A 13,937-nucleotide genomic window follows, 5' to 3' on the forward strand; every position below is an offset into this window, starting at 1 on the left:
AAAGAGTGCTGTTAAAGGAATTAGAGATGACAAAGGTGACTTTGCAGTCTGGAGTCACATGGAACAAGAACTTTACTCATTTGTAAATAATATTAGCAATCTACATCCTCTCATCAAATTCACACTAGAAAAGGAATCGTCGCAAGGTATTTCCTTCCTCGATGTACACATCCAACATAATTAAGATGGTTCCATTTCTACTTCAGTCTATCAAAAACCAACTTTTTCAGCTTGTTATATTCTAGAGCACACAAATTTTGTTCTTCTGAAGATTCTTTAAAACAAGAATTTGAAATTAAAGATACAGCCTCACTAAATGGATTTAATTCAATAACAACTCAAAATATTATTAGCCACCTTCCAAAATATCAACCTAGATAAGAAGTCCATAGGACTCCTATACCAAAGGCATCTCTGAACATTTGTCAAAAAATTTGAAGAAATACACTCTCACTGCTACCTATAAACCAAATTCACAATTTGTTACCTTCTCCAAAAGACAAACTCTCACCGCTGATGTTACCTGGCGCATACAAAATGCCAATGTCTTACTATGGACTAACAGGAAGATCTGTAAATAAATGCATCTCTGAACATCAAGGCCACATCCACCTTATCAAACCTCACTAATGTGGTCTCACACAACATGGAGTTCAAAATGCCAACCACAGGATCCAATGGCAACACACCAAGCTACTATATTGATCCATGTATAAACATGAACATTTGTATGAAGAAAGTGCTAAAGCCTAACAGCACAGACCCAGTCTTAACTGTAACAACTGTCTCGCTATCCCAAAATTTGGGAAATTGTTATCCTCAGCTGTATACAATAAATTTATCAGTTTTAATTTAATTTAATTACAGCCCAATAGTATTTAGTAATTAAACACACTACTGTATACATAGAGGGATTCCAATGTAAGCATGTGCAGTAATGTGTTTTTTGTATGTAATTCCTGTTGTTGATTATAACTCTCCTGATGATGTATTATGATACTTAAGAGGAAATATTTACATATTATTAAAAAACTAATTACTGTGGCATACGTGTGAATTTATAGTTAAAAAATACTGCTGTATACAAGACAGTGTTCAAACCAATTTTAACTTATGAATTTGATAGCTGGGTTAGAAATGAAACACTTGACCAAAGACTATAGACCACAGATATGAGAGTCCTGAGAAAGATTAGGGGGTATGAACAGATGGCATCAATGGCAATATCATATTAAAAACGAGGATATTAAGAAAGAACTTGCCATTGTTAGCATTCAGGAATGTGTTAGCAGAGCTAATCTCAGGTGGTATGGTATGGTAAACAGAACGGGAGAAGAAAGATGCGAAATAAGGGTACTCTGCCAGGTTGGCAGAAAAAAAGATCCAGAAGAAGACCAAGATATAGGTGAACTGATACACTTATATTTCTGCCTTAGAAGACAGAAATATAAGATCTGATAATGTTGGAGTCTTGACAGATAACAGATTGCTTTGGAAGAAAATTTTTGATAGAAAGTTAGTAATGATGTAAGTTCTTCCTGTAGTACTATCATAATATCCTGTACACTGCTTGAGGGGTACGTAAGGAATATGATGATCATGATCGCTTTTCCTACTTTGAGTATAGGTATGTGTTCCTGATTGCATGTCTGTTCAGTGTATTTTACCACAGTGCTGTCACTGCTCATTTCATTTAGCAATTTTTCAAAGTAATTACTCCATACATCAAGGATATCTTTTTCTCCAATTTTAATGTCATCTCTAATTCCTTTTACAGCAATCTTTCCTCCTTTACTGAGTTGTTTCATCATCATATAGAATATTTTGCCACCTTCCTGATATTTATTTTCTGTGTTCTGCCAAAGTCTTCCCAAGACTTTTAGCTAATTTTACACAGTGATTAGTTTTTTTACATTTGTCTCTGTATTCTCTAAGAGCACAAGCTGACTTACTTGCCAGGAACTTTCAATATACTTTCTTCTATTCCTTCACTACCTCTTTAACTTCCTGTGTCCACCACGAAGTTCTGATTTTTCTATCTTTACAGACAACCTCACCACGTGCCTCTGGCTGAATCAATCAATGTTTTCTTCAGGGCTTGCCACTGAATCTCCAGGTTTGGTTCCTGTTCTCAAACTTTTTCGTTTTTTTTTCTTGAATAATATTTGTGTATTTTAATCCACAGTTCATATCTGAGAGCTGCTCAACTTTTATTCACATTAAACTTTCTTACTTGTTCTTCTTTTCAATATGAAATTCAATTTTATCTTGCTCAAGATTAAATGGTGATCACTTTCCGAAATTAGTACACTCAAGGAACAAGAAAAGTCAATGAGACTTTTCTTGTTCCTTGCCTCTTCTCTCCATGTGAATTTTTGTACATTTTTATGTTGGAACATTGTGTTAGTAATAACCAGTCCATGTCCTGAGCAGAAATCCAACAGGTATTTCCCATTGTTATTAGTTTTGTTCTTTTCTCCAAATTTTCCCAAAATATTTCTGTTTGTTTGACAGTCATTTCCTACTCTGCTATTTAGATCAAGAACAAGGACCAACTTTTCATTTTTCATTGTGTCAGTTGCTTTCTCTAGAGCCTCAAAAAATTCCTCCACTTCTACCTTCCCTATTCTGATATTTGCCCACATCACTCTACTTGATATTGCCTGCCATTCAAGAAGATTAGCCTTGTATTTAGTGTTGAATACTATGGCTACTTCTGGATTATGAGGCACTATATGGCAATTATCAATTTCAAAAGTTCCTTAGCTATTATATAGGTAGGAATTCAGCCATCATCTGAAGGAGCACATCGACAATATTGTGGATATCCATCCTCCCCTGTTTGCATTTCATTGATAAATGATCTTGGATATCTCTTTTACTTTCCTGACTTCATGCACAGTGATTTTGGATTAACAGGTCTACATGGACTGTGCATCATACATTTTATGATATTGAACAATTCTTTGTCACATTGGAAGGTATCTTGGCGCTTACAATTGAATTGTTTTCATGACTCCTGATATTATCTTCAAGCAAAATCAATTTGTGAGCATGTGGCGATCCTCTGATTTGTCCATTCTACTGAATACATATTGCACCTCCACACTCCAAAAATCTTGTGCTTTGTGATGAGATTCATCAATTTTTTTTCAGTTTGCCATGAAAAACTTGCAGTGATCTCATGCGTTTCATAAGTCTTATTATCAGGTATTAAATTTTCCAAAATCTTTGGTCAGTTACTGTTGCACGGTAAAGGTAATGAAAAGGTCAGCACCCCCATATGCTCTAATATAGACAATTGTATCTTGTGTCTTTTCATGGAAATAACGGGGCTTCCCATGAAAGAAGAAGGCAATACAGTCATACCCCGACTTACACGAATCCAGAGTTACACTGTTTCATATATGTACGTATTCCCATCCCACTTCACGCCTCACCACTAGTCGTATCTTTCCAGCGCCAGCTGCATTCGCCAGTGTCACACATGCTGTGAACAAGCACTGACGTGTTTCGCACGGTCTCCATTCATACATGATTTTTATAGTCTACTAACCTTGCGATTGTTTAATGTTATGTTCTTGATAAAAATTTTGACACATAAAAAATAATAATGTCGTCCAAAGGAAGCAAGGCCAATTCTTCTACAGCTAGCAAGAAAAGAAAAACATTGACTTTGGAAACAAAACTCAACATTATTAAGGATTTTGAAGGCAGAATGAAAATTTGTGAGCTAGCAAAGAAGTTTGATCTACAGGAATCCACAGTAAGAACAATCATAAAAGAAAGGTTTACAGATTTTGGAGGACATAGATTCTAATGAGGAACAAATTGTAGCCACATGGTAAGGAATAAAAAAAATCATTAGCTTGCTATGAAGAAATTTTGTGTGACAAGAAAAAGACATTATGCCACATCAGACAAAATCTATTAGATTTTATGAAACCATTGACATCGTAATAACTTTCTTATTTTTTTTTTATGTACGAAAAACTACAATTATGATTATATTTCTTAAAAAATATAGGTGTTTTTTGTAAACCTTTGGTCCCAATTAACTAATATTTTGTATGTTTGTTTGCAAAATTATTCCCGAGTTATGCAAATTCGCTTACGCGCTTTTTTGTTGGTCCCACCTACCGCGTAACTTTGGGGTATGACTGTATTTGAATTTGGCCAATGTTTGAAGCATTTTCATCAGTGCACAATGCATCATGGAGATATATATAATTTTCTAACCAAAATTTAATTGAGTTTAAATGTATATAGGTGAGACTTTCTGACACAAGTTTAGCATACATGTCAACTCGGTATTGATTGATGAGTTGACCATATCCATGTAGTGGATTTAAATTTTCCATCCATATCATCATGAGATACACATAAAAATTCATTGCTGAAACAGTTTTTCTACTTGTAGGTTTTCCACTTCTTGGATTCATTTGTCGTAAATTAATGCAGTATCATCCTCTCTTCTGCAAAATAAAAATGGATATTGGAATGCATCATAGGCTCTATGTATTTTGCATATTCGTTTCAGTCTATCATCACAACCATGTAAGATTATGTCTCTGCAGTTAAATTCTTGCCCAGTAATGATAATTGCTACTACGTTAGCTGTAGCCACATTGAATCTACCAACATGATATCCTGTTGGTACTCAGTTTGCATGTATGGCCATTCTTAGTTCCTTCACATTGTTAGCGTTCTCTATAGCTGACATAAAAGATTGTATATGTATGTTGTGGTGATGTAGTATTCCTTGTAAATCAAATAAAATTTCTGAGTTGAATCCTATGATCTGTCTACAACAGAAAGCTGCTTGTTCATGTAAGTTTGAAATCAAATAAATTTGTAAAAATTTATGATCATTTGGTTCGACTGGCAACAAACTTTCAGCCAAATGGTACACTTGACCTTACACCTTGAAAGTAGGCATGAACTCCTTTTCAGTTATTTGCTTCACCCAAATGATGTCATTTGGGTGAAGCAAATGTTGAAATGCGGAATTGTAAGCTAGAATAGTTTCAATAAATTGATGAAACTGGATATTGCATTGCAATGAGGGTTCAGGAGGAGGAGCTGTGATCTCATTTAGTTTCATCTTTCCATTCAAGCAACATATTCTGGGAGATTTATGCCTGTATTTAAATGCTTTACAGTGCTGACATACTACAGTCATAGTACCAATCACAACTGTTAAATCAGTGGAATATCTTATATTACAATTGTAAGAGAAAGCAGACCATCCCTTATTATTTCAAGAAAGTTCAATAATTTCACTCTTTCTATTTAGTCTCATACACCTTGCCACAGGAGTTGAGTGACTTATAAAGAGAACTTGCTCTTTGATGTGGCATATTGAAAAATAAAATAAAATACCTATTAATAATTATAAAAACTGCTAAAAATCTAATAATAAAAACTTCTAAGAAAAACTGATATTAATGTAATGATAGTAATAATAATGGTAATAACGAAGAACTTTGCAAATTAGTGGCCAGATATTGTGTAACTGCAGTACGGTAAGGTGAGCTATTCACGGCACATATACCATGAATGGTATGCTTCTGACTCATTCAAGCTCTTAGTAACCCATAGCTTCTCACCTGAGCAGGGCAAGCCTCTCCTCTCCATAGAGCACCTACCAATGTACCTTGGCTGCTTCATCTGCTTCAATAGTGCATCGCGCCTTGACACACTGTGATTTTTTGCATATTGTAAATCACTTATAGAAGATAGACGTGCTGTTACTGAGGTTTTTTTTTTTTTTTTGTTGTTGTTTGTTATTGTTGTAGATCTCATTAAGATAGCTAGTACATTTAGTTGAACACATGTGGGCCAGCTGTGGAGAGAGGTAAAAAAAAAAAAATAAATAAATAATTAATTACTGCTCCATAATCTGGAGGTGTATATCGATCCTCAATCTAGTCTTTTTGATGAGTTGATTTTCTGTGATCAGATGATTTACAGGTTTATTAAGAGAAAAATTCTCTTAATAAACCTATAAGTTTCATAATGAGATGAAATGAAAGTTTTCGTTTCACCATAGTAAGTATGGCATTCACTACATGGCATCATGTGGATGTTGGAGGTTTATTTTGCACTTGGTTAGACTATAATAAATTTAGTTTAATCCTTTATCCAAGTGTAAGCAAACAAAGTTTGCACCTGAAAATATCTTCAGGACTGAGGTAAGGTGGCATGTCCTAATAGAACCTACATGCTAAGCAGAGAATTGAGATGCTATTTAATACAGTATTATAATACCAATATCAAGGTAAGCCAGATAGTTCTTTCAGCACTCTTTATTTAAAAAATAATAATAATAAAATAAAAATAGATATTTTGCTCTTATCAGATTAATTGTCTATTAATTTTTGTTCTTCCATCTGTCTGGATTATGAGATGAGGTCAAGTCATATAAATGGCTGTTCCATTTCATCACTATTTGAATATCGCAATTTATATATTTTACTTTGATGGTTTATTCCTTTTTTCCTCTTATAGGTACAAAATACTATTTCTCGATGTACTGTTTCCTCTTGATGTGAAGAAAATTATTTTTGTAGATGCCGATCAGGTATAATTATTTTTTTGTGTGTGTTATTATAAAATCCATGTGCAATATTAATAACACATGAAAGAAATATACTGTAAATGGCATGTTATAAAGCTTAATAAACAACACATGAATTGGTAAATTAGTTTCTACAGTGCATCATGATATTGAAGGTTAAAATTTAGGATTCTACTGTAATGAAACTGTAACAATTAGCATTTTATATGCCATTGATGATGAATTTCTATCATGTGTACATCCAAATTGAAAAATTGTCAGTTTTAAAAGATGCCAAATTAGATTTGGCACCTTTTAACTGACAATTAAAAAAATTTTTTTAAATTGATTTCTGCATGGTAAAGCTAAAGAAATAACACATTCATTTAAAATGGTATTAAAGTAAGATGAAATCAACAGCCAGAGAATAAAATTGGGTTTCAGAGAATGGAATAATTTCTCTGTATCATTTTAATGAAAGGCAAAGGCAAACATCCAGCCAAAAGTGAAAATGAGTAGTTTATATTTAACTGGAATTAATAATGCCAAAACAGCAATAAACATAATTATTTAACAGATGAGAATGAAATCTCATCTCATTTTCCTTTCCCCTTCTTTTACCTTGCAGTGTCGAAGGTTTATTAATCATCGGCCCTCACCCGTTCACAAGATAAGGTTGTCAGCCCTATGCCCTGGCGTATCCTATGTCTGCAGTGGTGTTGAGTTCTCAAGGCCGGTTTGCCTGCTTTGCAGGATGAAAAACCCCAGATAAACTGGGGAGAAAAACCCTACTGTCCACGCCCAAGACTGGCTAACTTGGCTATGGCTGAGGAAGATCCTTCAGCTCTTCACGTCTCCGATGGGAATCGAACCTAAGATACTCCTTCCCCAGGCATATGGTTGTGAAGCGCACAGCCACTAGGCTAACCAGGCGGACATATATATGTATGTATGTATATTACTAAACGATGTTGCTGAAGTCATCGATGCTAAATTAATATTTTTAGAATAAGGTAATTATATGGATATGAAAGTAAACCCATTACTGTGACTAGCTTTAACAGATCTGTTTAAATAGAATATAGACAAAACAAATAAGTAATGGTTATGACTAAGTAGAACTTGAGAAATAATGATACTGGCTTTGGTAAGGAGATTCATCATCATCAGTGGGTCTAACAGGCACTTAAGTGCCCATGACCTTCCAAGTATCCTTGGATTTTGTGATCATAACTCCAAGATAAGGTGGTTAGCCCTATGCCTATAAGTACTTCTTGTCGGTAAATTGTGTATGTGCGCGTGCTACTGGCTGGTTTGCCTTGATTGTGGGACAAAAAACCTGAGTTTCCAGAAGAATAAAAACTCTGCCACCTCTGAATGAGACCTGCTAACTCACCTTCAGTTGAAAAGCCCTAATAAAGGTTTTTCAGGACAAGATTCAAACCCAGGTTTTTCCAACCAAGGAGTTTGACCATACCGACTGAGTTATGGGGGAATCCCCCATAGCTGTCTCCCAAAACTCAGAACTAGGAAATCAATCATTATTATAAATGCTGTGAAACTATTCAAATATCACGGTATTTTACCACTTTTTTTACTATTATTTTATTTATTTATTTTTATGTTCATCCCACATATGAAAGGTCACAAGACCTATAACACTACAGTGCTATGTGTGGGCAAATGATTTAGGAAAAAATGTAGCCTGGTGATATTTTTCTTAAAGAGTGGGAGGTTGTACTTTGTAAGAAAAATAGTGTCAGGGAGATTGTTCCAAAGAATAGAGATGGATAGAATAGAATGGGGGTTGGCCAGTGGTTGCTCTAGTTCTAGTGACTCTTAATCGCTCAACCAGTTTTCCTGCTTCAATATTGACAGTAAGCCACCTGATGAAACACCACTCTTCTAATTAGAGGACAAAAGTGCCAATTTAGTCTCCTGTTTATTTTCCACACTTTTACATGAAATATGAGGGTGGTCTGAAAAGTTCTCTACCATAGATGGCATCACTATCGGCAAGATTTTTTTTTCCAAGTTGGTTCATCTGTCATAAGCATCCATGTGAAATTGCAAGTCATTCTATTAAGGAGTTTGTTTTATACAGCTGTCTGAAGCAAAAGTGTTGTCTGTATCCCTTGAAAGGGATAAAATTGAGTATTGTGCGTTTCTAAAATTCTTTTTAAAAGAAGGTTTAACGGAAATTCATTCAAAGTTTATAAAAGTTTATGGGCACTCTCCTTTGTTTTCGACAATTAAGAAATGGGCTGCTGAGTTTAAACGTGGCCGTACTAGCCCAGCCTTGAAGATGATCAACGTGAAGGATGTCCAAAAAGTGTAACAACACCAAAAATCATTAATCAAGTGCACGATATGGTATTGGATGACCGGCGAGTCAAAGTGCGTGAAATTGCTGACTCTATAGGCATTTCAAAAGAACATGTAGGATATATTTTGCATGAAGAATTGCAAATGAAAAAGCTTTGCGCAAGATGAGTGCTGCGCTTGCTCACAGCAGATCAAAACCGCACTCTCATGAAAATCTCTGAACAGTGCTTGGAGCGTTTTAACAAAGAATAAAACTGATTTTGTTCATCGATTTATTACTATGGATGAGACTTGGATTCACCATTACACACTAGAAGCCAAACAGCATTCAAAACAGTGGACAGAAGCTGGTTATTCGGTGCCAAAGAAGACAAAGTCGGCTCCATCAGCAGGAAAGGTCATGGCATCGGCATTTTGTTTATTAATTATCTTGAAAAGGGTAAAACAATAACCAGGGAATATTATTCGATCTTTTAACCAGACTAGACAAAAAAAATTCGTGAGAAAAGACCTGGTTTGTAGAAGAAAAATCATGTTTTATCAGGACAATGCACCTGCCAAAAAAGTGTTTTGGCAGTGGGAAAATTAAGGGATCTGCACTATGAATTGTCAGAACATCCACCCTATTCCCCAGATTTGGCTCCCTCTGACTTCTATCTCTTCCCAAAACTAAAACTCTTTCTCGCTGGTCACCTTTTTTCTTGAAATCAAGAGGTGATTGCAGCTGTAGAGATATTTTGTAGCTCTTACTGAGAACCACAACAGGGATGGAATAATGGCACTGGAGCATCGCTGGAATAAATGTATTTGTCTTAAAGGAGATTATGTTGAAAAATATAAATAATTTTGAAATTATAAATTCGTTTTTTAATTGTTAGGCCGAGAAGGTTTCAGACCACCCTCGTATAGGTGACATTCTTTCAATTGCATACGACTCACTGTAAGAAGGAGGAATCAGTACACCTTCCATTTAAATGTACAGTAATAAAAGTGGTTTTACAAACCAGCTGCTACATTGGTAATGTGGTACATTTGAAAAATTTAACCTGCTTACTCTGCCTAGAGGAGAATGGTTTCATGAGATATTCAGGTGTACTGTGAAGGTACATGCATTAACTAGTAACAGTGTGGGAACCATGTTGTTTTTTGAGTCTTTGTTTCCCTTCATGCACCTCACTACATACTTTACTCACATAATAACTTTTTGACATTACCATTCATTAAAAAAAGCCATAAATAAATACAGTAACAAATCACAAAAAAAACAACTCCCGGAATGAAGCAAACCCCCTAAAAACATGAAAAATACAACAAAAAATGAACAACGAAATAAAACATCATTTCACCAACAGTGATGTGCTTAACACATACATAGTGAACCCACCACCACTTATCATCTAATTCCTGACTTTTATCCTCAGGAGTATACAGGATATTATGATGGTACTACACGAAAAAATTCCATTATTACTTACTTCCTATTAACAATTTTTCTCCAAATAATGTGTTATCTGTCAAGACTGCAATATTATCAGATCTTATATTTCTGCCTTCTAAGGCACTTTTTACTGTATCACTTGACCTATATCTTGGTCTTCCTGTGAGTTTTTTCCCTGCTTAAGTGACCATACCATCACCAGAGATTAGCTCTGCTAACACATTCCTGAATGCTATCAATGTCAAGCTTGTCCCTAATATCCTCATTTTTTATTATTATAGTGCCATTGATGCCATCTGTTCAGTCTCGTAATCTTTTTGAGGATTCTCATATCTGTGGTCTCCAGACTTTGATCAAATGTTTTACTTCTAACCAGCTCTGATATCCATAAGTAAAAATTAGTTTGAAGACAATCTTATATACAGCTATTTTAGTAATTCCATGTTTAAAATTACGTAGTTGCTGATGTTACTCATGTCAAAGTTTCTGGAACATAAAACTATGTAGACAATGTAAACTGTAAACAAAATATTACAGTGGATGCTTCACTAGCTTAATCTAATGTTATCAGAGGCAATTTAACATCACACAGTCAGTGAAGACAAACTAAAATGACCTGGATAACAAGGACAGTCATGTGCATGGGGAGTGGGGACAACAGTGCCACTCTTCATGGTGATTCCTGTTGTTAATGCTGATTGGTAGATAGGACTGCGCACCAGAATCTGTTTAAAATCATACTGTCCGTTCTGTTGCAGTTTACTGGGTTTTGTAGAACTTGCTCTGCTTTCAGGAATAGTCTCTCTGATTTGAACCGGGATATGTAAAGTAGCCCAGCTTAATTCCATCTTATGACATGGTCTTTCTCTATGGCATGTTGAGATAGTCTGCCTTTTGATTCTCCAACCAGATATATTTTTTGTGTTCTTTTCTCCTGACAAAAGTGGTGCATTCTGTCTGTCTGAAATATTGAATTCATTCTGGTAGGGGATGCTGTAGACACCAGAGAAGGAGAGAGGATTTAGGCAATGCGTGATTTGTCTTAGACAGATAGAAATTTTGTTTAGAGGTTTGTATATAGTTTGTATAGTTTATTTCAGGAGGGAACCCAGTTTATCTGTTGTGCCTTGGATGTAGGGTAAAGATATAGTGTATGTATTTGTCAAGTTTGGGGTGGGGGATTCATTGTTATTTTTAACGAGTTTGGCAAGGATTTTTTTTTTTGTTTTATCCATTTTGTTGGAATGATGTGAGTAGAGCCCATTGTTCCTCACAACATTGCTTGTTGTGAGGACAAAATTTGCACTGTCCTGGAGCCTAAGGTTTTGAAAATTCCAAGCTTCTGGGCAGGATGGTGGTGCAACAAAGTGGCATTTAGGTATCTTCCTGTGTGTGTGTGTGTGTGTGTGTGTGTGTGTGTGTGTGTGTGTGTGTGTGTGTGTGTGTGTGTGTGTGTGTGTGTGTGTGTGTGTGTGTGTACATGCACTTACAGTAAACTGAACATATGAGGGCTCATCTGCTTGCCTTGTAATCAGGACCAGATTTAGACTTGCTGAGGCCCTAAGCTATACAAAACCCAGAGGCCCCCTACTGTTTTAAATTACATCAGCTGGTCTTTTTGTTTTTTTATTTGAGGCCCTAAGCTATAGCTTTTTTAGCTTATACGTAAATCCGGCACTGCTTGTAATTAAAGAGTCCAAGAAGGCAAGAGTTTCTCTTTTTTCTTCTTCTACAGTGAAACTAATACAAGGATGGATATTATTGAGGAAATGTACAAAGTCAGACAGAACCTGTGGGCCATGCAGACAATTAGCAAAGTCATCGTCTATATACCTCAACCATTCTTTGGGCTTGAGGTGGGCAGAATTATGTGCCAGAGAGTTAAATGATTCCATGTTTAAATTTGCAATGGGAGGGTGAGAGTTGGCAGCCCATTGTTACACCTTCAATTTGTTTAAAGAGCTGGTTGTTCCAGCTAAAATACCTTGATTTCAGACAAGAGTATGCAAATGTCAAAGGGATAAATTTTGGATAGGAGAACTAGTATATCGTCTATTGACTGAAACATTTGTAAAAAGTGACTACACATCAAATATCAAAGAAAGCCATGCTACTTTACACATCTCAGTTCAAAATGGAGAGACTGTTCCTGGAAGTGGCACAAATTCTACAAAACCCGGTTAACTGCAATGGCACAGGTGATATGATTTTAAACAGATTTTGGTGCACAGCCCTATCTACCCATCACCATTAAAAACAGAATTCACCAAAGAGCGGCACTGTCACCCTCCATGTAAATGACTGTCCTTGTTATCCAGGTCATCGTTTTAGTTTGCCTTCACTGATCGTGTAGTATTAAATTGCCTCTGATACTGCTAGTTAAAGTCTGCTATAAATAATTAATTTAAGCTAGTAAATTATTTGTTTGCATTCAAGTGTCTACATAGTTTTATGTTCCAGAAACTTTGACGTGAATAACAGCTAGTTTAGTGCTTTGACTAATTTCTCTCTTATTCTTATATATAATATATAATAATTATATCTAATTGTTATATATAATTAATCTTATAGAAACCCTTCAGTAATTTCAATGTCTCAATCATATCATCCCTTTTCCGCCTATCAACAAATTTCTGTAACCCAGAAATCTTCAACCTGTTCTCATAAGGTTCATTCCATAGACCTGCCATCATCTTATTCACTTGCCTCTGGATCCTCTCCACCTCCTCCCCATCAAGAAGAAACCCTGGCACCCAAATCTGGACACAGTTGTCAAGATGGGGTCTTATCAAGGCACGATACAGAGGAACAATAACTTGCTTGTCTCTGCTTGTCAAAGTATTCTTCAGTAACCAAGTAATTTGATAAGCTGATTTAGCCCCTAAACTCCAATTCCCTATCCACCAACACTCCCAAATCCCTGGCCTCGTCAATCTCTTGTAGTACAGTTCTGTCAATGTGGTATACTACTGCTAATCTTTTCACCCCAAAATGCATAACCTTACATTTTGCCACATTAAATTGACATCCATTCTCCTTAGCCCAGTCCTCCAAACTATCCAAATAATTCTGCAAAATTTTGACATCATGTGCATTCACTATTGCTCTACCTAATATTGCATCATCAGCAACCATATGAACAGTTCATCTCAGATTCTTTCCTATATCGTTAAATGAACAAATTAAATAGTAGTGGTCCAAGAGCAGAACCCTGCAGTACACCACTTGTCACAGGCCGTCTTTTAGACTCTACTCCTGAATAAACTACTCTTTGATATCTCTCCATCAACCACCTTCCTATCGATCCCCATATGCTGCAGTTCACTGATTAGAATTCCATGTAGTATCCTGTCAAGGGCCTTAGCAAGGTCCAGTAGAATCACTGTAAACCCATTACCCTTATCCAGTTCAGCCATCACTGTGTTATAAAACGTGAGCAAGTTACTGAGACATGACCTACCCTTCACAAAACCATGCTGTCCCCCATACAGTATCCCATTTTCATCTATCCATTCCTGTATTTTCCTCTTGACTACCTTCTCCAAGACCTCTACAATGACTCCTGATATGCTGATCGGTCGGTAATTTGCAACAGCAGTTTTGGAACCTCCTTTA

The 13,937-nt window shown here is 35.8% G+C and overlaps 1 protein-coding gene across 4 annotated transcripts in view; it reads left to right on the forward strand.

Moving 5' to 3' along the window:
* Uggt (UDP-glucose-glycoprotein glucosyltransferase) overlaps positions 1 to 13,937 on the forward strand; it is an 835,069-nt gene that overhangs the window by 740,132 nt on the left and 81,000 nt on the right. For all 4 annotated transcript variants that reach the window (XM_090403047.1, XM_090403050.1, XM_090403049.1 and 1 more), the window contains one exon: positions 6,511 to 6,583. In XM_090403047.1, coding sequence (XP_090259173.1) covers positions 6,511 to 6,583 — 73 coding nt within the window. The remainder of the gene's footprint in view (positions 1 to 6,510; positions 6,584 to 13,937) is intronic.

Source organism: Typopeltis vanoorti, chromosome 13 (genome assembly GCF_054136105.1).
Source record: "Typopeltis vanoorti isolate ZY-2024b chromosome 13, IOZ_Tvanoo_1.0, whole genome shotgun sequence".
In the NCBI taxonomy this organism is placed as follows: Eukaryota; Metazoa; Arthropoda; class Arachnida; order Uropygi; family Thelyphonidae; genus Typopeltis; species Typopeltis vanoorti.